This window comes from Xenopus laevis, chromosome 3S (genome assembly GCF_017654675.1).
Source record: "Xenopus laevis strain J_2021 chromosome 3S, Xenopus_laevis_v10.1, whole genome shotgun sequence".
Lineage (NCBI taxonomy): Eukaryota > Metazoa > Chordata > Amphibia > Anura > Pipidae > Xenopus > Xenopus laevis.
The window spans coordinates 127,549,739-127,572,346 of record NC_054376.1 but is presented as its reverse complement, the minus strand read 5'-3'; the positions used below and the strand labels follow the sequence as shown (position 1 = coordinate 127,572,346).

General features: G+C 40.7%; 1 protein-coding gene, 8 non-coding genes and 1 pseudogene across 10 annotated transcripts; 4 read left to right on the top strand and 6 right to left on the bottom strand.

Annotated features, from left to right (window-relative positions):
- Nucleotides 1-787: 787 nt before the first annotated feature.
- LOC121393006 lies at nucleotides 788-922 on the bottom strand. The gene has a single exon (XR_005966742.1). It is a non-coding gene; the product is annotated as a U8 small nucleolar RNA (small nucleolar RNA).
- An 875-nt stretch (nucleotides 923-1,797) lies between these two features.
- On the bottom strand, nucleotides 1,798-1,932 carry LOC121393009. Its single transcript, XR_005966745.1, has one exon. It is a non-coding gene; the product is annotated as a U8 small nucleolar RNA (small nucleolar RNA).
- An 875-nt stretch (nucleotides 1,933-2,807) lies between these two features.
- Nucleotides 2,808-2,933, bottom strand: LOC121393005. Its single transcript, XR_005966741.1, has one exon. It is a non-coding gene; the product is annotated as a U8 small nucleolar RNA (small nucleolar RNA).
- Nucleotides 2,934-4,110: 1,177 nt separating this feature from the next.
- Nucleotides 4,111-4,249, bottom strand: LOC121393003. The gene has a single exon (XR_005966739.1). It is a non-coding gene; the product is annotated as a U8 small nucleolar RNA (small nucleolar RNA).
- Nucleotides 4,250-4,743: 494 nt separating this feature from the next.
- Nucleotides 4,744-4,825, top strand: trnas-gcu. The gene has a single exon. It is a non-coding gene; the product is annotated as a tRNA-Ser (tRNA).
- Nucleotides 4,826-5,030: 205 nt separating this feature from the next.
- On the bottom strand, nucleotides 5,031-5,102 carry trnaw-cca. Its single transcript has one exon. It is a non-coding gene; the product is annotated as a tRNA-Trp (tRNA).
- Nucleotides 5,103-9,810: 4,708 nt separating this feature from the next.
- On the bottom strand, nucleotides 9,811-9,882 carry trnap-cgg. Its single transcript has one exon. It is a non-coding gene; the product is annotated as a tRNA-Pro (tRNA).
- Nucleotides 9,883-10,288: 406 nt separating this feature from the next.
- Nucleotides 10,289-10,370, top strand: trnal-aag. The gene has a single exon. It is a non-coding gene; the product is annotated as a tRNA-Leu (tRNA).
- A 162-nt stretch (nucleotides 10,371-10,532) lies between these two features.
- On the top strand, nucleotides 10,533-14,193 carry LOC108703522 (annotated as a pseudogene).
- A 3,081-nt stretch (nucleotides 14,194-17,274) lies between these two features.
- On the top strand, nucleotides 17,275-19,367 carry sia2.S (siamois homeodomain 2 S homeolog). Of its 2 annotated transcripts, NM_001085676.1 has the most exon segments (7): nucleotides 17,600-17,935; nucleotides 18,158-18,375; nucleotides 18,642-18,689; nucleotides 18,691-18,749; nucleotides 18,751-18,784; nucleotides 18,786-18,805; nucleotides 18,808-19,367. In NM_001085676.1, coding segments are annotated over 6 exon segments (704 nt in total). In that variant the 5' UTR covers nucleotides 17,600-17,610; the 3' UTR covers nucleotides 18,808-19,367.
- The last annotated feature ends 3,241 nt before the right edge of the window (nucleotides 19,368-22,608 follow it).

Here is a 22,608-nt window from a genome sequence, read left to right as displayed (position 1 = left end):
AGGGGGCGGCCTTTACTACATAAAATGGCAGTTTTATATTATTTACCCAATGGCTCATACTACTAAAAAATGGCTATTTTTATGAAGGTTTATTTACATGAAGCAGGGTTTTACATATGAGCTGTTCAATGCAATATCATTTCATGGAGACCTACATTGTTTGAGGGGTATAATTTTCCTTTAAGATAACATTTTAAAATAAACCCATAATTTTTTTGTGCTTTTTACAGAAATCCAGTTTATTTTTATGTTCTAAAAGAATACTCAGCGAGCCCGAAACAGATGGGTGACGTAGGGGGCTGCTGGATGATGTCGGGGCCAGGGAGGTGACGTCAGGGGCGGGATGGATAACGTGGGGGCAGGACTGATGACATGGCTACCAGCAACTGGCTGATCGCCATGTCTTTGAAAGTTTAAAGTCCTGTCTGGATTTCCTAATTTGAAAATCCGGACATGCACTTTCCACCCGGGCAGCCCTTCCAAAAACTGGGATGTCTGGGTGAAATTCCTATGTCCAGAGTCCCCCCATCATTGTGCCATAGACAGGTGCCTCTTCTGCCCTCCCCTAATTCTGACTCTGATTGTCCACTAGACAGGACCGGAGTACAGAACAAAATACTCAGCCAGGCCCTGGTTGACTAAAATAAAGGGTTAAGCAAAGAAAGAGAAACTCAACACCAAAGCTGCAGCAGAGAGGATGCTGGAAGATGTAGTCCATCACCTCAACAACCCATTAATTCTCCACAAGTCTGTTCTTCACTTTTAATAATGTGATTATCAGTTTAGAATCAGAATGACCCAGACTGGAATGTCGCACCAGACAGGACCGGAGTACAGAGTAATCAGTGACTCAGTCTCCTCCATTCATCACGTGCTGTTTCTCCCGGAGAAGGAACAGGTAAGGATTAACCTCAACTGATAATAGGGGTGTAAAGGCCAATGATAAAGCCCAAGATGAGGGGCCCCCTACACACCCCAGGGAGACAATTTCTGTTGGGGGTTTTGTCTGAGTAAAAACAGGTCTTGTAAAAAGTCTTCAATAATTCCATAACATTCCACTTATTTGTATTTGTATTCCAACCTATGGAAGGAATTCATTGCCCACAAGGGAAACAGCTCCCACTTTACATTGCCACACCCATTTCCCGCCACCTGTGATGTCACCACCCATGCTTAGGAAAGATGTGAGAAAGGTTTCTAATTGTTTCCCTAAGCAGAAGAACATCAGCCTCTTTCTTTCTCCTGACAACTTCCTTGACTACTTGCTGGTCAGACTGGTGGGAAACTGACCAGCAGGTGGCGCTGTTGTAACAAAATTCATTCATATTAACAGCACATGTATCACTTAATATCTTGGAATCAAAAGAAAATAAATAATGAATGTAAATTACAAAAGTGCTTAGAATAGCACACTTATCAATTTTACATTCACTTACTTTAAAGGATTACTTATCCTTTAAGATGGGGTCAGTGACCCTCATTTGAAAGCGGGAAGAGGAAGGCAAATCATTCAAAAACGATATAAAAAATAAACCATGAAGACTAATTGAAAAGTTTCTTAGAAAAGTATCTAAGTGCACCTGCCACGTATTCTGGGTTCTCTGCCAAAAGCCAATTAAGTTTTACAAACTTTGTATCTTTTTTTGGCTGGTCAGTGCAAGAGATCAAAGAGAAAATTGGGACATTTCATTAACAATCCAGGATTGCAGACTGAGCTGTCAAAATCAGGACTGTCCCATGAAAAACAGAATAACTAAAAAATACAAATATATATCTATGTGGTCAGTAGGTTAATGAATCAGAATGACCCAGACTGGAATGTCACACCAGACAGGACCGGAGTACAGAGTAATCAGCAACTCAGTCTCCTCCATTCATCATGTGCTGTTTCTCTCGGAGGAGGAATAGGTAAGGATTAACCTCAACTGATAATATGGGTGTAAAGGCCAATGATAAAGCCCAAGATGAGGGGCCCCCTACACACCCCAGGGAGACAATTTCTGTTGGGGGTTTTGTCTGAGTAAAAACAGGTCTTGTAAAATGTCTTCAATAATTCCATAACATTCCACTTATTTGTATTTGTATTTGAACCTATGGAAGGAATTCATTGCCCACAAGGGAAACAGCTCCCACTTTACATTGCCACACCCATTTCCCACCACCTGTGATGTCACCACCCATGCTTAGAAAAGATGTGAGAAAGGTTTCTAATTGTTTCCCTAAGCAGAAGAACATCAGCCTCTTTCTTTCTCCTGACAACTTCCTTGACTACTTGGTGGTCAGACTGGTGGGAAACTGACCAGCAGGTGGCGCTGTTGTAACAAAATTTGTTCATATTAACAGCACATGTATCCCTTAATATCTTGGAATCAAAAGAAAATAAATAATGAATGTAAATTACAAAAGTGCTTAGAATAGCCCCCTCATCAATTTTACATTAACTTACTTTAAAGGATTACTTATCCTTTAAGATGGGGTCAGTGACCCTCATTTGAAAGCTGGAAGAGGAAGGCAAATCATTCAAAAACGATATAAAAAATAAACCATGAAGACTAATTGAAAAGTTGCTTAGAAAAGTATCTAAGTGCACCTGCCACATAATCTGGGTTCTCTGCCAAATGCCAATTAAGTTTTACAAACTTTGTATCTTTTTTTGGCTGGTCAGTGCAGGAGATCAAAGAGAAAATCGGGACATTTCATTAACAATCCAGGACTGCAGGCTGAGCTGTCAAAATCAGGACTGTCCCATGAAAAACAGAATATTTGAGAGATACCAATATATATCTACGTGGTCAGTAGGTTAATGTATCAGAATGACCCAGACTGGAATGTCACACCAGACAGTACAGAGTAATCAGCAACTCAGTCTCCTCCATTCATCGTGTGCTGCTTCTCCTGGAGAAGGAACAGGTAAGGATTAACCTCACTGACAACAAGGGTGTAAAGGCCAATGATAAAGCCCCAGCTGAGGGGCCCCCTACACACCCCAGGGAGACACATTCTCTATTTGGAAACACTCATTTAAAAACAAAAAACAATCACTTTTCAAATATTTGATTAAATAATTCAGTTTCATAAAAAGATCAGTTTGGGTGGGGCCCAATTCTTCCATAGACTCGTGCCTTGTTTACATTTGGATTCCCGCCTTTGGAAGTCTAGCCCCACCCCCGGCCCAGAGGGGGGAGGGGAAGAGGGGAGGGGGAGGTGGAGGGGGAAGGGGGGGGATGGCAGGAGGTGCAATTGATATTCCTTCTTTTGAAAATGTCTCATTCATTGCACTTTAGGGTTGGCGGGGCCCACAAGAGCCGGGGAAGCAGACCCTGTGGCTGCAGGGGGGCTCAGGAAGTCCTAATTAATGAGCAATTTTAATATCTGATGGTAAAGCAGGACCACCTCTGCATATGTTGGGGGCCCTAAAATGAATTTGCTGTGGGGCCCAGTAACATCTAGTTATGGCACTGCCCACTGGGTTTTTTTCCCAGTGTCCCGCCCGCCCCAGAGACCCGGTCCCTGCCCTGATCTGCCTCTGCTGCCCCCGAACCCCTTCTCCTGCCCTGATCTCTGAAAGTAGAAAGGTACGAGCATGGGGGGCCTGGATAGGGTCCGGTAAATTGTGGTTGGTGCCAATGTATATATAGGAAGGCTGGTATTTTTTTCCAGAAAAGGTGGCAGCCCTAGGCCTGACCCCCAGTCAGACACTGTTGTATTTTAGTAATGAGTTTTGGGAGATCGGCGCCCCTATCTCTCGTCAGGATTTGCAGCTGATGATAGAAAGGTGAAGAGACAATATATATATCAGACCAGGCTGTGGAGGAGGGGCAGCTAAAGCCCTGCTATACCGCCCCCCCATATCCAATCTGGGGCTGTGTAAATTGTACTATTCCTGCAGCCGGTGCTATTCATGCAGCCTTTAAATCTCATGTGTAAATTGTATTTGTACAAACCCCCGTGTCAGTGAGATTTTACTGCAACGTCAGAACAACCAGACCGTGCTCCCCTGTACAAAGCCCTGTTGCAAATACTCTCAAAACCCTGCAGCATAAAGTCTCACACCACACCAAATCAATCTCATCTGTTCTTCAACTTTTACTTTGTGATCGTCAGATTAGAATCAGAATGATCCTGCCGGGTAAGTGTTGTCGCACCAGACAGGACCGGAGTACAGAGTAATCAGCGACTCAGTCTCCTCCATTCATCACGTGCTGTTTCTCCCGGAGGAGGAACAGGTAAGGATTAACCTCACTGACGATACCGATTTCCTGTTCAGCAATAGGATCGCAGCTAGATCGCTCCTGGTACTGTATAAAGCGACATTCCTAATCAGTAACAACCGACCGGCTTAATGATCATCTTTAAAAACCTGTTTATGTTCCTTGTGTTATTTTTAAATGTTTGACTCGAGCGTCGCTTTAAAACCGGTTTCTCTCAGGCTCCCGGCATGCTTTTGTTTTGTATTTGCATAGCCGCGCCTACATGGGTCGCTCAGGAAGGCGCAGAATCCATTTTAGGTGAGGGCGCGCGTGAAGCAGCGACGTCAATCCGCCACGTTGAAGTAGGCCGCAGTGTTACACGTACAACTCACTAAATCCGAACTTTTACTCTCAAATCAGACGTATTCGTGGCAACAAGCAGCGGGTTCGTTCCCTAATACAGTGTTTGCTCCTGTCACAACAGACAATATAAAGAATTACACGTATCACATGACAGACATTAAATGTGTTGGCGGAGGAGGAGCCGCAGCAGGACGAGGTGGCCGAGTGGTTAAGGCGATGGACTGCTAATCCATTGTGCTCTGCACGCGTGGGTTCGAATCCCATCCTCGTCGGCTGTTGTTTTTATTATTCTTCCTACAATCACGTGACGCATCTGCGCTGTATGTTCCGGTACATTAGACAAGAGTCCTGTGTCGGCTGCACGTGGGAGAAGATCGCGGGGATTCCCGGCCTGTAATCACATTAAATAATAAAACAATGTGTTGAGTGGGAGGGAAAGGACAATATAATGAATTTTAGAATTTGAAAAAAAAAATGTGACCCCGACGTGATTTGAACACGCAACCTTCTGATCTGGAGTCAGACGCGCTACCGTTGCGCCACGAGGTCAGCTGGGCACTAAGCTTGTGAAGAGTTTCTATGATCCTACACTGCTCTTACTCTTTCCAGTATTAGTGTTGCCTCTGGGCTTGTCCCTTAGTAACAGAATATATGAAGTTTATCTAATGCAGGAAGGACCCCCGTAACTCTCTGGAGCTCACACTCCCCACAGGAAACTTGTCTGACCCCCTGAATCCATTTTCTTTCTCACTGTCAGCTGGAAACTGTGTCTTTTGCGATTTATTCACTGAATAGGAGTCTCCTACACATGGGGTTGCACCTTTTCTGGAAAAAAATACCGTCCTTCCTATATAATTATATTTTTTCCAGATTAATAACATTGAGATTAACAATCATTTTTACCCGCCAGGTGGCAACTCTACCAACATGACTTTTTATTGGGCCCCAAAGAGCCTCTGAAGAGGTCCCAAAGCGTTATGTGCCCACGGTGGGGCCAGATCTGTGCATCTGACCGGAAGGTTATAGCTAGGGTTGCCACCTGGCCAGTGTTTAACTGGCCTGGCCAGTAAAAATTATGGTTGATCCCAATGTTATTAATAGGAAAAAAAGATAAATATATAGGAAGGCCAGTATTTCTTTCCCAAAAAGGTGGCAACCCTAGTTATGGCACCAAATCCAAAAGTGCTCACCACCGTTGCCAAAAGGCAGAGGGAAGAGGTGTAAATGCTGCATAAAGTGCCTAAGCATAAAGGGTCTAAGCATAAAGTGCCTAAGCATAAAGTGGCTAAGCATAAAGTGGCTAAGCATAAAGTTTCTAAACATAAAGGGTCTAAGCATAAAGTGGCTAACATAAAGTGGCTAAGCATAAAGTGCCTAAGCATAAAGTGGCTAAGCATAAAGTGGCTAAGCATAAAGTTCCTAAGCATAAAGGGTCTAAGCATAAAGTGGCTAAGCATAAAGTGCCTAAGCATAAAGGGTCTAAGCATAAAGTGCCTAAGCATAAAGAGTCTAAGCATAAACTGGCTAACATAAAGTGGCTAAGCATAAAGTGGCTAAGCATAAAGTGCCTAAGCATAAAGTGGCTAACATAAAGTGGCTAAGCATAAAGTGGCTAAGCATAAAGTTCCTAAGCATAAAGGGTCTAAGCATAAAGTGGCTAAGCATAAAGTGCCTAAGCATAAAGGGTCTAAGCATAAAGTGCCTAAGCATAAAGGGTCTAAGCATAAACTGGCTAACATAAAGTGGCTAAGCATAAAGTGGCTAAGCATAAAGTGCCTAAGCATAAAGTGGCTAACATAAAGTGGCTAAGCATAAAGTGGCTAAGCATAAAGTTCCTAAGCATAAAGGGTCTAAGCATAAAGTGGCTAAGCATAAAGTGGCTAAGCATAAGGTTCCTAAGCATAAAGGGTCTTAGCATAAAGTGGCTAAGCATAAAGTGCCTAAGCAAAAAGGGTCTAAGCATAAAGTGGCTAACATAAAGTGGCTAAGCATAAAGTGCATAAGCATAAAGTGGCTAAGCATAAAGTGCCTAAGTATAAAGGGTCTAAGCATAAAGTGGCTAGCATAAAGTGCCTAAGCATAAAGTGGCTAAGCATAAAGTGGCTTAGCATAAAGTTCCTAAGCATAAAGGGTCTAAGCATAAAGTGGCTAACATAAAGTGGCTAAGCATAAAGTGGCTAAGCATAAAGTGCCTGAGCATAAAGTGGCTAAGCACAAAGTGCCTAATCAAAAAGGGTCTAAGCATACAGTGCCTAAGCATAAAGTGCACATAGTGCCAAACCACAGGTAAATAGTGCAAGCCTGTGACTTACGGTACCCCAGGGTGTGCAAGACCTGGGGTTAAAAAAAAGATTCAGACTTCAATGCAGGTGGCTCAACCCCTGTTCTTAACCAAGTGTCTCTCCCTTCTGCCAGTTGGAGTGGGCACTACCCTAACTCCAAGTCCAAACTCTGGGTCACCTGGCCAAAAACGATCCAGAATCTTTGGGTTCCCCTTCGCTGAAGGTAGAGAGAACCTCTTTTATCCCCAACTCCCCCAACACAAAAGGCACAGCCAGGGGGCAGGGTCTTCGAACACCCTTCGCTGAAAGACATGGCACCCCAGGGTGTGCAAGGCATGGGGTGCGAAACACAAGCTTGGGCTTCAAATGCAAAGCCTCCCAGCCAGTGGGAGCGATCAAATGATTCTTTGTTCCCTTGGTGGGGTGAATGCTCCCCGATGGTGAACTGATAAGAACAGATTTTTTTTTATTGAAGCTTGAGCATGCCTCAAATCCCAAAGTGCAAACACAAAAAGGTGGCATGCGGCCCCCAAAAATGTGCTGCGCTAGGCCGGGGCCTATGTGGCCTCGCCACTAATCCGGGCCTGAGAAGACTAAGTCCAAAGTCCACAGTCACCTGGCCAAAAGGCACTCCAGATTTATGTGGAATCCTACTATAGTTCCAAATTATCTGTAGCAAGATAGGGAAGTCTCTGGTAGGGTCATGAATAAAAATCATGATGACATCCAGGGGCGTAACCAGGTCCGGACTGAGAATGAAAATAGGCCCTGGCATTTCAGGTACACAGAGGCCCAATCAGCCCACGCAGAGGCCCAAACAGCCTCCACCAGCCCACTAAATGCTGACTTTCTATGGCACCTTATAGCAGCCCCTCTGGCATTTGCCAGAACCCACAGATTGCCAGTCCGGGCCTGGGCGTAACTTCTGGGACCCGGGCCCCCCTGATTTTTTACTGGGCCCTTTATGTGCCTAATTGCAGGTGACCCGTGATTCCTCCCACCCCCGCCGTGCATACCTTCCCGCAAAGCAAATCTGCATTGACAACTATCCCCCACCACACTGCATGAGCAAGGAAGCAGACCCCCCGCCATGGCCCCTGTACCCCCAGTCTCCCCCCCTGCAGGGTCTGCTTCCTTAGTAGTTACACCAATTATGCCGTCTGCAAAGGCAAAACGTTTTTGGGAAAGTCTGCCCATCTGGATACCGGCAAACATTGTATTATATGTAATGTGTAATGTAGTATAGGGGGATTTATGTCAAATTGAAGTGAAGGGTTGAGAAGGGGGCAACCTTGCCTTGTATCGTCTTCCAATTGGAATCTGGTTGAGTTGGGGCCATAGACATAATATGTATGTGGGGAAGCACAGACTGTTTTATACAGGTTAAACATGCGAATGTCGAATTGTTGAAGCCAATTTTCAAAGGGCTCAGACTGGGCAGGGTTGCCGGGTCTAATTTCCAAAAACAGCCAAAGTCGGCTACAAAACAAGCCCAAAACTAGCCAAGAGTAGGGTTGCCATCTTTTCTGTAAAAAAATACCAGCCTTCCTATATATTTATCTTTTTTTCCTATCAACAACATTGGGATCAACCATCATTTTTACTGGCCAGGCAGGTAAAATACTAGCCACGTGGCAACCCTAGAGGCACTTGAAAAAAAAAATATGAATATATGTGAAAATACGCCTTTTCACTGTTCACTGAAGCAAAATGGGAGAGATTCACCCATCACCAGGGGGTAACTACAGAGGGGGGCCCAGGAGGTTTAGGGGCCCCATAAGCTCATAATTTATATACAATTTCAATAAATATTGGTAAAACAGCTCAACATCTAGACATTTTGGTGGCCAGCAGATTTGTGCCCCATAATTGTCTGAAATTGAGAAAAGTCATTGGAAAACATGAGAATGCTTAAGAGGGACGGGAGACTGGGGTACAGAGCCCAAAATCTGGTAACTCCGACTTCTACACAAGTCAGTCCCATCGCATGCTGGGTATTGTAGTCTTATATTAAACTTGACAAATCCGTACCTTGGCTAGTTTGAAATAAGTAGCCCAATTTGTCTGGAAAACTGCCAACCTGGCAACCCTGCGACTGGGTGTCTTTTTTTCACTGCCATGACCCCACTTTATTTATATCAAGACTCCACCCCTTTCTGCCCAAACCCACCCCTTTTTTGCCAGAACTGACCCAGACAACAGGTGGCCACCCTGTACACATATGAGGAGAACAATATGGTGCCCGCTGCCATGGCAACTACAGAGAACGACATACTTCCCAAATGTCCTGTTTTCAGAGGGACAGGCCCCCCTTTTGACAGCTCAATCTGCAGTCCCTTGTTTGTACTGGAAAGTCCACTGAACAGCCAAAAAAAAAAGATATAATGTTTCTAACTTAATTGGCTTTTGGCACAGAGCCCAGAACAGCCAGGAGGTGCAGATGAGATACTTTTGTAACAGTTTTGAGATAAGCAAATAAGAAATTGTAACAATTAAGATAACAGGTCCCTTAAGAGAAAGACTCACAGCTTAAGGGCAGGGGCACACGGGCACATTAGGGTAGATTTAGTAGCCTGGCGACTAATCTCCTCTTCTTTGGGGCGACAATCTCCCCCAACTGCCTTCCGCCTGCTATAATGAGAAAACGCCAGCGCAATGGCACTCGCAGCGCTTCCATTTCTGAAATCGACTTCGAAGTGGCGCGAGTGCATTGATGCAGACGATTTTTCATTTTTAAAAAAATTCGATGGGTTATTCACGCCAACTTTTTTTTTTTCTCCTCTTTTTATTTCCCAGATGTTGGAAAAGCTAAAGCTAAAGAAAGGCCCTGGGCCCGTATGCCTCTGGTGCTGTTGGCAAATGGAGCCCAGAGGCAAAGGGACCACTGCATTTGGGACTCTGGGGAGGGAGGATTAGTTCATCTATTTTACCCTGATCCTTTAGCTATAGAAGAGACAACGGCCTTTCAAAAGTCAGGGCTCGTCCGGGATTTGAACCCGGGACCTCTCGCACCCGAAGCGAGAATCATACCCCTAGACCAACGAGCCATGTGACTGCCTATGTCATAAGCCTAGTGACAGGGCTACACCTCCTGGGAGGCTGATTTATATTGAGATTAGGGGGTTTTTGCTTTATAGGAGGTGCAGCAGGGCCACGTTTTTGCTAATCTCCCCCCCCCCGTTCCATTGGTTGTGCTCGAGCTGCCACTAGTGAGGCTCAGTATTGGGCACGACCGAGAAATATGACATAAATAATCAATGGCGCTGCTTGTATTCCCTATTGACTTGTCATTGGTTCACCCTGGAATCAGCAGCACTTGGACTGAGTATTATGGGCAATACCACTTGGCTCTGGGAGAGGGGGATATAAATCAATAACTAATGAATATACAGAGCTATCGCTGAGTCTGGATTACTCCTTATTCTCACCAGAGAAAGCTCCACCAATATGTAAGGTAGCGTGGCCGAGCGGTCTAAGGCGCTGGATTAAGGCTCCAGTCTCTTCGGGGGCGTGGGTTCGAATCCCACCGCTGCCAGAAATCTTTTTTCAAAGCTCCTCGGTTCTGCCTAAAAACTCCCTGTGAACTTAAATTGGCAATTGAAATGTGATTTACTAGTATTAACTGAGCAGCGCCGCTTTTTAATGATGCCCCTGAACCGATTATTTAAAAAAAAAAAAAAAAAAAAAAAAAAACACGTGTTGACTGCCCCACTTCCGCCCTCAGCGTATTCAGCTTCACTGCGCCCACTCGTGTATACGCAAGAACGAAACGGTGCATGCAGGGAAACCAGATGACGCGAGTGCTGAAATGAGGCTGCGCGGGAAGCTGTGGGCGGAAGTTCGTCCAGCAGAGGGCGCCTGAGCGCGGTGCATGGTGGGTAAAAAAAGAGACTTGCTGGTCACGTGAGCAAGAGGAGCCAATTACCGTCGCAATACGGTGTGAGACCTATTGTTTACATTATGCGCATTAAGTATTTGCTTTCAGTCACATAACTGCCTTGTGGGGCTGTGTGGTTAATGTTGGGCACTGGCTATTGGCTATTTATTGTCATGGCTGCTCAGAAATAAGTGCGGTCTCCTGCATGGGACTGTAATAAGCAGCTAACTGACTTCAGGTCATAGAAAGGACTAAGTGTGGCCCCTTCTCAGATGAGGGGACCCAGGATGATGCTGAAAGGCTGGGGGAATGGTTTCAGCTGGAGAAAGTCTTAAATAAGAGGAGCCTTAGTTGCAGCCCTCCAGCAGGTGCAGATGGCCGCCATATTGTTTCCATGAGGCGCTGGAAGTCTCTGTGTATTGAGTGTTTTCCTCCTGAACGCTTATATTGCACAGACTATGAAACATGAAGCCCCCCTCACACAGGCGTTCAGCACCAGTCAAGTACGAAATCCCAGGCCTGGGCCGCACCTAGGGTTTCCTCCAGGAAAAAATACCGGCCTTTCTATACATTTATCTTTTTTCCTTATTAATAACATTCGGATCAACCATTTTTTTTACCGGCCAAGTGGCAACCTGAGACGCCCAGCGCCTGGCATGGAAGTTCAAAAAGAAGCACCAGTTACTGAAGGGCCTCAAATCCCTCAAGGACAAACAGGAGCCTGAAATACCTCTCCAGCAATGCAACCTCTAGCAATGTGCGCTATGATTAGGGTTGCCACCCGGCTGGTATTTTACCGCCCAAGCCGGTAAAACATCTTCAGGGCCGGTATTGCAAATTTACCGGCAATATAGTTGCCGGTAATGGGAAATACCCTTAACAAAAGCCCTTGGCCGTTCGGTGGAACTTTTCTTTTATCCCTCTTCTTGGCATCGCACGGTGTGGCCCGACCCTTTTACACCACAACCCCCGCGGCTCCGCTTATTTTTGCATCACGGTCTGCCCCTTTAGTTCTCTCCCCCACCACTGGATGGTACATTTTTTTGAAAAGGTGGCAACCCTAGCAATGATCCTGACGTGAGGTGGCCTCCGCTAGGGTTGCCACCTGGCTTGTATTTTGCCAGCCTGGCCGGTAAAAATGTTGCTCGATGCCAATGTTATTTATAGGGAAAACCCATAAAAACTCAAGAAAGTTGATATTTTTTTCCAGAAAAGGTGGCCACCCTATCACCACAAAGCAATCCTTTTCTTCTTTCAGCTTGTGGCTGAGCCCGCGCAGTAGAGAGAAAACCTGAACTTTAACAAAAAAGCTGTCAGTTTTGTGCTACTGTGCATGCATCTGCCTCTGGAAATATGAAAAGCAAAGAAGATTATCGCACTGTGGTGCTCACTGGCTCTACTTTTAAAATGAGATTTATTTTATTGATACCAGTACATCTGAAATAATGGCTGCAGTGGATTTCTGCCATTTAACTTCACTCTTCTCTGTCTTCTTCAGAGTTTCAGGCTTTCTCTTGTACACTGGTCTGTAGACAGGGTTCATCTCTGACTAGCAGGGAGCATGGCTGTATACTGATAACAGGGAACTATTCTGGAGACCAAACATAAAACCTAACCTAACCTAAACTTGTTTCATGTTGATGTGGTGGATTCTGGGAGTTGAATCACTTCTGATTTCTTTGGTGGGGTCATTGCACAGCTTATCAGGAAAGCAAGTAGACTTTTAGACCCAGAATCCACTGCAGTTTATTAAAAGCCCCAAATGCCCTATATAGGTGCAGCTGAATTATAATACCATACATGTATGTTAAAGTGTTAATCAGCTTGGGTATCGCGCCAATTTAGTGGTCTGCCTGGCCAATATATGGCTGGAAAATGGACAGATGTAGCAGATTGGAGGACTGTGGATGAATTACCTTTGGAGGTAACTAATCTCCCCTTTTCACCCATTCACACACCCTTTGACCTAATTGAGGTTGCCGCTTACATTTCCTGGCTGCGAGGACATGCTGCTTGGGAGGCCATACAGACGGAATATGAACGAAGTCTGGCTCCAATAGATGTAAGGAGGAAGAAGTTACACTTACCCGTCTATATCCTCATAGATTTCTGGCCATTTTTACATGTTTGAATTTTAACCAGTTTATTTTCTGTTGATCAGCTGTGGACAGATATAGCATGGGCTGTGTCAGAACCTGTAGCATTAACAGCTGATTTCTTCCAGGTAATATGGACCCTACCCTTTCGCCTTTGCTGTACTGCAGTTCTTCGCATCACATATTCACAATAATGTTTGTTTCCTAGATGTTGACGATTGCAGCCACAGAGCCCATCAGCCTGAAACATTCAATCCCTAGCAGGTTTCCTGGGGGAAAAAGCAGCCTGCACCTCAAAATGTACATCGAAAATACCATTATTTAGTAGAAAATAGTGAGATAAAAGAACCTCAAGCGGAGGCATCTGGCCTTTCAGCTTCTCTGCCAGTGGATGATGCCAAAATTCACTGGATAGGGCTGGACTTTGAGAAGGTTTACAAGTACCTGTCTAAACTGCAAAAGGGGAAGAGCTGCCAAAAATCTCCAGTATGGGTAAGGATTGGAATAGGTAGTGGTATGCTTTGTGTGGATCCCTATACGTGTATGAAAGTGTATTAGTTAAATAGTTAGGAGCCCATAAATTGGTAGATATTAGCTGGTAAATCATTGGATTGTTTTCTGAGCATTCTGTGTATGGGACCAAAGTGGGCAACTTATAAATTTAAACCAGGGCTTGTTTGGATATCGATAGAGCTAAGAAAATCACATTGCTATTGGCCCTTGTGTGTTCAGTGACTGGTCATAAGATGATTTCATAGTTGGCACAAGAGCTGAAATTTTTCATAAAATAGCTCAAATGCATATGTAAGATAATACTTTTTCCCTCTACAGAATCTGCTGTGCTTTTCTGTCTCCTTTGCACACTCCCAGAACAATTGCATATGCTTGATTGGCAGCCTCTTGCTTCTTTTCTACACCAAGCCTACTGGAGGCTCAACTCAATGGCACAATCCCCAGACCCTATAACTCAGGAAGATCCCAATGATGGCCAGGAGGATTCGTTGAATGACCAGCCCAGTTCAATGGGCAATCAGTCCAATCAGAATGCAGCTGGTGACCATGTGAGAGAAAATCCACCAAATGCTAAGGAGAAATCAATAGATGATCATTCCTATAAAAATGCAGTAGGAGACAAGTCCACTCAGGACAATCTATTATGTGACCAACAAACTCTAAAGGCTCCACTGGATGGCCAACATTCTCAGGAAAATCCACTGCAAGACCAGCCCACCAGACCTATCTGCTTTGAATAATTCAATAGAGAACTCACCCAATCAGAAAAAAGTTGAGGACCAACCCTGCCCAAAATGGAATGAATTTAAGTTCTGTCCCTTAAATTCTTTTTTTGATCCCTTTGGATCTCTTGAAGCAGAAAGAGAGCTAGCCTACAGTGCCCCTTTCTGCCCACATGTTCTCTCTAAGCTGCGTGTGCAGGTAACATAGTTGGACGCACAGATGTTAATTTACTGTGCCATTCTACACAACATGTTTGGTGCAAACCCACTTTAGCAAGTGTCGTTTGTGTACCCTGAAACATGGTGTGGAAAGGCGCAATAACCAAACCTACACAAGGAATGAGATTCATAAAAGATCCTGCCATTTCATGTACACGAGAGGCACAATAACAACCCACTCACAGGCCCAGTCATTTTTTTTTTTCCATCAGCCCTTCTGTTATACAGTATCACTCATGTATTATAAGGGTTAATGTACCCCCTACTGTACATTATAATTCTAGTTGCTGCTGACTAGTTGCATTTTGAAAAGTGACCTCTGCTAAGCCCAAGCAAGTTTAACTATATACAGGTCTAATTTATAAACACAAAATAACACACAAATCTGCTAACAATTAAATGGTATCAAAGGTTCTTGGGTCTATAAATACTCCTTGTGCTACAAAATACTGGATCAGTCTATTGAACTTCTTTCACATGTTCAATTAATATAGTACTAACTGTTTCTAAAGGCATCTCGAATGGCTTTGATAATTTATAATAGCTTCCACTGGATCCCTGTTGGATTCTCAATGAGAAAGATGTTCTCCAGCTTTTAAATACATGACAGCAGAACACAGTAATAAAATAAACCTGCCCCAAAAAGGCCTCCATTTTGCAACATTTTTATCATGATGTGGCTTAGTTGGCATGGGTGGAAGAGGAGGTCACCCTAGCCGTGTCTTCATTGCACTGTTTTGGGACACCCAATAGTTTGGGAACATTAAAGTTCAAAGAAACAGTAAAGCAGTAAGGCAAACCTGCTTGGTTTAAAATGGTGTCTCCCATGTTATGGACAGTCTTATGTTTATTTCTGCCTTAGAAAAGCAACTGTCATTTTTGTTTGTTCTTTGTTGCTTCGGTATGTTGAAAGAAAAGCTGACACTTCCTGACCAGGTCCCAGATATCAGTATGTATTGCAGCCATTATTTGTTACTTGAGATCAAAGGCTGCCAAGTTGGATTAAACTGAGCAGGTTTAAACAGTATGCACCCTTGGCTTTATGATTCTTTTCAGGTGAGGTGTCATGAGGTGGTCTCCTACTTGGGATAAAAAGTTACAGGTGTCAGAACTTCAGGGTAGAGCAGTTCCTTAAAAGTGGGTGGAAAAATCCACTCAAAGGATTGGCACGTCTTTGTACCGGGTTTGAATCTAAAGCAAAACATGTCTGGAAAATATGTTTAGCAAGAAGTGGAGGCTTATTTATTTATCCGTGGTTTCTGAAACCACGGTTAAAGTAAACTCTAAAACCACAATGGTCATTCACTTTATTACAAGTTCCGATTGCGGTAAAAAATATGAAAACTTCTAAAAAATTTTGTTTTTCTGATAATCTCTAGTGGAGAAAAAAATCCGAAAGTCCAAATTTATTTGAAGCAGTCCTATAGGATCAGCGCAGCTTCCTTGACAATTTTTACTTGGCAAAGTTTTCCCTTAGATGTTTTCGTAATTTTTACACTTTATGCATCTCAAATTTTTAAAACCACACATTTTTTGAGATTTGTGGGGGAAAAAAAATTCAAATTTGATTGCTAGTAAATGGGCCCAGACTGTAGATTTTGTCATCTACAATTTTTAAATCTAGAAAAATGATTCCTTTCCATGAAATAGTGTTAATCATGATCTCTTTTGACAGGATATATTTATGATTTACTTTGAATAGCAATAGTATGATGTTGCTTTACTGCCAGTGCACAGCCAGACTGGCCACATGCCCTAGGCAACTCGGCCTCCTCCCATCCACGTGCACAAGCGAATAGGCGTGCATGGACTATCACACGCACACCTGAAGATATGCAGACATGGGGAACAGAACAGCGAGACAGGACCGGCTAGGGTAGGTGGCAGAGAAGGTATGTGTCAGGCACCCCACCAGCTATGCGCCCTGAGCAGAACCTGATTCTGACCTCCATTAGAGAAACTACAACTGGAGTAGAACAGGCCTAGAAGTAACGTGTTTGTGTAGTAACATTTGTGAAAAGCCCCATAACATTTGTTTCAGATTGGTACAGTACATTACATTTGAGCACTGGAAAAGATGACCATATTTATTAGGTGTGAAGAGGCTAGTGGTTTCTGTCTCCAGGTATCCTGTATCTTCACAGAACAGAGTATGTGGCAGAAATATATAGTGGAGATCAAATTGATTCACCTTGATGTTTGAAGAGAAGGTGACACATGTTCCCCCTTCTTTTTACCCAGGCATGTTCTTCTAAACCTCACACCTAATTATGGACCTATTATAACTACTTCTTGTCAAAGTATTAAGTCTTCAAAGTCATCGGTTCATTGATGATGTCCTTGATCTGACTACCTGTATTCTGCTAGTTGTTATCTGATCATTGGGCCTCAGGATCAGCCTGATATTGTCCACCATGACATATCAGGGAGAGATCCGCTTGTTTGGCGACCTCACCAAATGAGCAAATCTCAATTTAAGGCTTAACGTACCAAGTTTTTCTGTGGCCAAATGGACTCTTGCCTCACTCTAGCCGAGGGACTGTTTTCCACTTAGTTTAACTAAAATAGAGCAAATATTCACTATGGAGAAGATTAAGGCATCTATAGAGGACAACATGGCCAGATTTATGAACATATGGACTCCTTGGCTTCTGTTTATAGCAAAGGCTCATCATGGTTTTTCAAAGGCTCATCATGGTTTTCCCAGCTATTTTCATTTGCTGTTTCCCCTGTAGGATTCTCTTGGCTGTGTCTTTCTTTTTTGTAAATTTATGTTGAAAAAAACTGTATTTTTTATTTATTTTACCCCAAAAATAAACAACAGATAAAAGAAAGTGAAATGTATGTATTCCTACGTATAATTTTTCAATCATGTGGTATGGTTACATAGTCAAATAAAACTTTTTTATATATATGTATTCACTTTGGACTGTTTTAACATCTTTATACATGATTTATTGAAGGTCATTAAAATATAACTGGTTTATAGTTGCATGTTTATATATTTGATACAGGAACAGAAGAATAAATACAAAAGTAATATTACAATGCAAATAGATAGACTGTATATGCAGATATCATAAGGACTGAAAAAACTTACAGACTGTCATGTCTGTCACCCAATCTACATAAGAAGACAATGGTGACTGTGCACCTAAAGGGCCACATGAAGTCTGAGTAAGATCAAGGGGTACAGGTGTCATGTCAATCTCTTTGTAGAGACATCAAAGTGGTTCTCTTTGTTGCCCAAATCATATTCTGGCCACTCCCACTTCTTTCTGTTGGATATAAAGTTTGCCTGAACATGGAGAGCCAGCATTCTACTCAGTTGCCCTTAGCAGCACAGACATGACTTGTGACTCTGAACTTGAGCAAATCATCTACACAGCGCTGACCCTACAAGATGACTATCCTGTGTTCTGCCCACCACAGAGGGACCAAACCAAATCCTGCTCCAGCTCTTTTGGTATGTTTCCTGATTCTTATCCAGGGGTGGAAAACCAGGGAATCTTGCAGGAGACTATAAGAGAACTTTATTCTGTCCTTGGGATCCCACAAGATTCTCATTTTAACAGAAGCATGAAGCATCATCTCCTAGAACCCAAGAAGGCGACACTATCTACTGGGATCTACGCCAAACCAACCTGCAATCAGACACCTAAAGCCTGTAAACGTAAGTGTCTTTATCTATTCTATACATTTTGTATCTAGTTTAGTCATATGGTAATTAGATATATGAAATATAATATCATCAGCCTTCTGACTGACCTTGATATAACCCAATGATATATAAAATAGCAGTTTAGCATTCGACTTCAGGCTGGACCACCCCAATGGAGCTTTCTTTATATTGATCAACTATATTTATATTGATGTTCTTTTCTTTTGTCTCCAGGGCCATTTTGTGAAGAGGAGCAGAGGGAAGGTAAAAAGCCCAGAATAGAGATGGATCATTGCCTACCATCGGCACCCAACAGGTGTAGGAGAAGAACCATTTATTCAAAGGAGCAAATCCTCTTCCTCCAGAATCAATTTGATCTCAATCCCTATCCAGACTTTGTGAAGAGATGCCACATTGCAAAGATAACTGGGATCCCAGAGCCCAGGATTCAGGTAATTATTACATTTAAAGGGAAATTCATACCACAATACTGAAGAAGCTTTAGCAGACTAGAAGTGCACATGTTCTTATGTACCATACATATTCTGATACACATGACCTCCCTTTGTCTCATATATAGATTATTTAGATCTCTGTATATTGAACACTTCATGCTATACCGAGGGCAACTTTCTATACTATCACCCTTCCTTTCTAAACTTCTCATTTTATGGTGTTGTCTTTTTGATTAACAATTCCTATATTTGAATTTCTCCAGGTTTGGTTCCAGAACAGAAGAGCCAGGCATCTGCTCAGAGCCATCAATTCTCAGGTTCCCCAAGAAAAGAGATCAGCAGCTGCAGAAGAACCCAGATGCTTTACCTACAGAGAACCCCAGTATCCAGACATGTGGGGCTAAGCCAAAATACTCCCTTACACTTTGCTGTACCCAAAGTCATGACTGAATCACTGCAGTGACATTTGTACTTGAGACACCTATCTGCAAAGAACTTTCAAATTACTTTTTTTTTGGCTGAAATACTTGTCACTATGTACATAGACAAATGAACTACTACTTTAAATTTGACGTCCCTTAATGTATAATGTAAATATTTTAAATATTAGAATTAAAGGTATGGGATAGGTTCATATACTCTATTATTACTCTTTATTTAAACAAGTTTCATTTATTGAAAGTGTATCGCTTTAGTCCATAAAAAAACACATGTGTTTATATGATATAAAGTCAGTATTTAAATTTATCAATAATTTATTCATTATTGGTCCCATGGGACCTTATATAAATATATTTGCTTTATCAGCACTTCTCACTGTATTGTGTTATAAGGAGTACAGTTTAAGATACGCATGGCAACACACAGTACTTGATTTCAGAAGTCAATTTGTTTTATCTTAAGACAATAGTTGGCATTTAATGGTATAAATATATGTATTTTAATTTTTGTGATATTGCTTGGTAATCAATAAAATTGTATCTTTTTTTTTATAAATAATCTGGTATGATTTCTATCTATTCATTTTATCAACTCTCATTTTTTTCTTCTCTGGAAATAAGAAATGAAAATGCTATAATCCCGGACAGACATGAAAGTGCATTGTCTGTTAGTTTTGGAGATGATTGTCCTTTATTTTCGTGGTTTTCCTTTATTTCTTAACAGCTCAAAAATTTCAAGATTTATTAAGTGTAAAAACCACTAAAACCTTGAAGGCAAAACTTTGCCAAGTAAAAGTTGTGGAGGTGCTATAGAAGTCAAGAGGGGTGCGCTGATCCTATTGGACTGCTTTAAATGAATTTGGACTTTCAGTAGTTGATTTTTTTTTATTCTCTAGAAAAACTCTAATTTTGAGAGGTTTTCAAGGCATTCATATTTTTTAGCACATGTTCAGTTCAGTGCTTTTTTTTTGTTCATACTTTTTAAGTAGTCAGATCTTTTACTAAATTCAATGACAATCATGGTTTTAGAGTTTGTGAGTTTAGTTGTGGTTTCCAAAACCTCTACAACCACTAAAATCTTCCACCTAGTGTCCTGCAGTGGGTCAGGTCCCTCTGGGTTACCCCCCAAAAAAGCGGGCACCCTGTGGAATGAGGGTATGATTTTTGGGTGCAGGTATAGATGCGGGTCTGCAGGTCGGGTTGCGGGTCTTATCTATATTTCTTATGTTATATTATCTATATTTAACACCTTTTAAAATTTTACAAATCTTTTTTCTGTCTCCGTCCACTTTTGATGAATAACACTTATCTTTAATTTATTAATATACTATATTTGTTTTTAAAATAAATATTTTTAGGTCTAATTTGTGTAAAAACAATAACTTTCTCTGGGTCTGGAGCAATATCAAACATTTGAGAACTAGAGCATTAAAATTTAATGACGTTGACTCTTTGTATTCTAGATTGTTAAATTTCAATATCTTTCCTTGGGTGACTAGGTATATTATTTTACATAGAAACAGTTAATCCTAAATTGTCTTAAACTTTGTATAATTATTTTTTCTAGGTTATTGTAGATTAATTTTTTCCCTTTCCTCTCTTTTTAAAATATAACTGTTTTACTCTTATTATATATAACTGTGGTCTATCATATTTTTTGTATAATTAATTTTTCGTTTTTATGTACAATATGATTATCAAGTACATACCACACTATATTATATTATGTAATATAATCGTGTATATTTATTTTTATTACAATTACATTATTACTAGTACTTCCTACTTTTATAGGAAGTGTTGTGCTATATATATATATATATATATATATATATATATATATATATATATTTATATTTATTTATTTATTTATTTTAATGTTATCTATTTAATTTTTTTCTTTTATCTAACAATTTAGATAAATCTGAGTAGGTTTATGTTCTTTAGGAGTTCAGACAATATATAGTTGTCTTATATGTGTATTTGGGGTATTATTTCTTCAGAGAAGACTACATGTATTTGGGTTGTATTTTGGGGAACAAAGAGCTCCCCTTTGATGTTTCTTTAAAGAGGGTTACACCCAGCCTTCTCTCTCCATATCAATTAGAATGAAGGAACTGCTATGGTAATGACATGCAGATTGTGTATGAAATGTTTTCAATATTTAATAGATATTAGTAAAATATATAAAGCCAATGTAGTGCACCAAACCATTTATTCTTTAAAAACACATTGTATCCTAGAGTATTAAGAATACATTGCATCATATTAATATATAGCTTACATTTGGTAATTTTCTGTTTATAACACAATATATTTTTTACTTTTAGGTCTACTTGTGTAAAAACAATAACTTGTCTTGGGTCTGCCATAGTAAGCAATATATATATATATATATATATATATATATATATATATATATATATATATATATATATATATATATATATATGAAACAGCGTTTACTATCATATTCTCTTCTTATTCACATTCACATAAAAGTAAAGTTTAAAGTAAAGTTTAAATTTTAAACATTTCGTAAAATAAATACATTTTTTCTAACTCTTTATTGTGGAAAAAATGTGAATGACCTTTTGAATCCTGAAATAACCATACAAGCATATCTATTACTTTACATTCAAATAGCTCCAAAATTAATACTTTTTTATAGAATACAATATAGAGTATGAAAACACATTTTAAAATAGTATAACTTCTTAAAGTCAGATATAACATTGTAAAGTCATCTAGTAGCATTTCATTTGCCCCCAATTAAATGTTTAAATCAATGTGTTTGTCTCATATGTGTTTTCATGGTTTTCATAGGTTTGTCCTGAATGCATTTTACTGAATAGAAATATGCCTTTTGATGTTCAAGAGGGTGCCACCCAGTGGATGCCCTTTGAACTTACCCAGGCTGTCCTTTTACATATTAAACCTTATCTAAGAGCATATCTGCATATTAATATGAAGCAAATTGCATGCGGATTGTGTAGGAGAAACTGCTGGAACTTCAAAGGTTTATAGCGAATAGCATTTACTTTTTCTAAGTATGTGCATTTCTCTAGTGATATTTATTAATAGGAACGTTAACTCACCCATTTACTGATTTTGAAACCTGATTTTAAAATGCATTTATGAAATGTGGTAACTCTTTGTTGAATATAACTCTAACTACATTGTACTTTTAATCTAGCAACTTTCATTAGGTTTGTAAATTTAGTAGATATCTAAAAATTGTACACCTTACTGATATTCAGGGCCTAATTTATCAAAAACATTTTTTAATATTATTATTCTTATTTTAATAAAGAAAAGTCAGACTAGAATCCATGATTGGACGTTATTTATTATTAAAAAAAAAGCACAATTTAATCGTATTGTGGAAAACTCAATAAAATCAAGCAAAAAAAAATAGTTTTTTTCAGAATCACTTGATTTTTTTAGAATTTTTGTCAGAAAAGTCAGAAATATTCAAATTTTCTGGCTAATTTCTGCACAGGAAAGGAAACCTCTCCTATTGACTTATATACAACTTTAGCAGGTCTGAGATGCCAGATTTCCAGATTCTGACTTTTTTCCTTCTTCAGAATATAATAAATCTCGGAAACACTTGAGATTTTTTTACACTAAAAATTCAGATTTTATAATAAAAAAACCTCAATTTTTTTGAGTTTTTGACATTCGGACATTCGGACTGTCAGCAGTTAAAAAAGAAGCCCATTATCCACCCTATTATTATTCTTTTTATGCAGATTTTATCTTCCATTGTACACCGATTTCAATATAA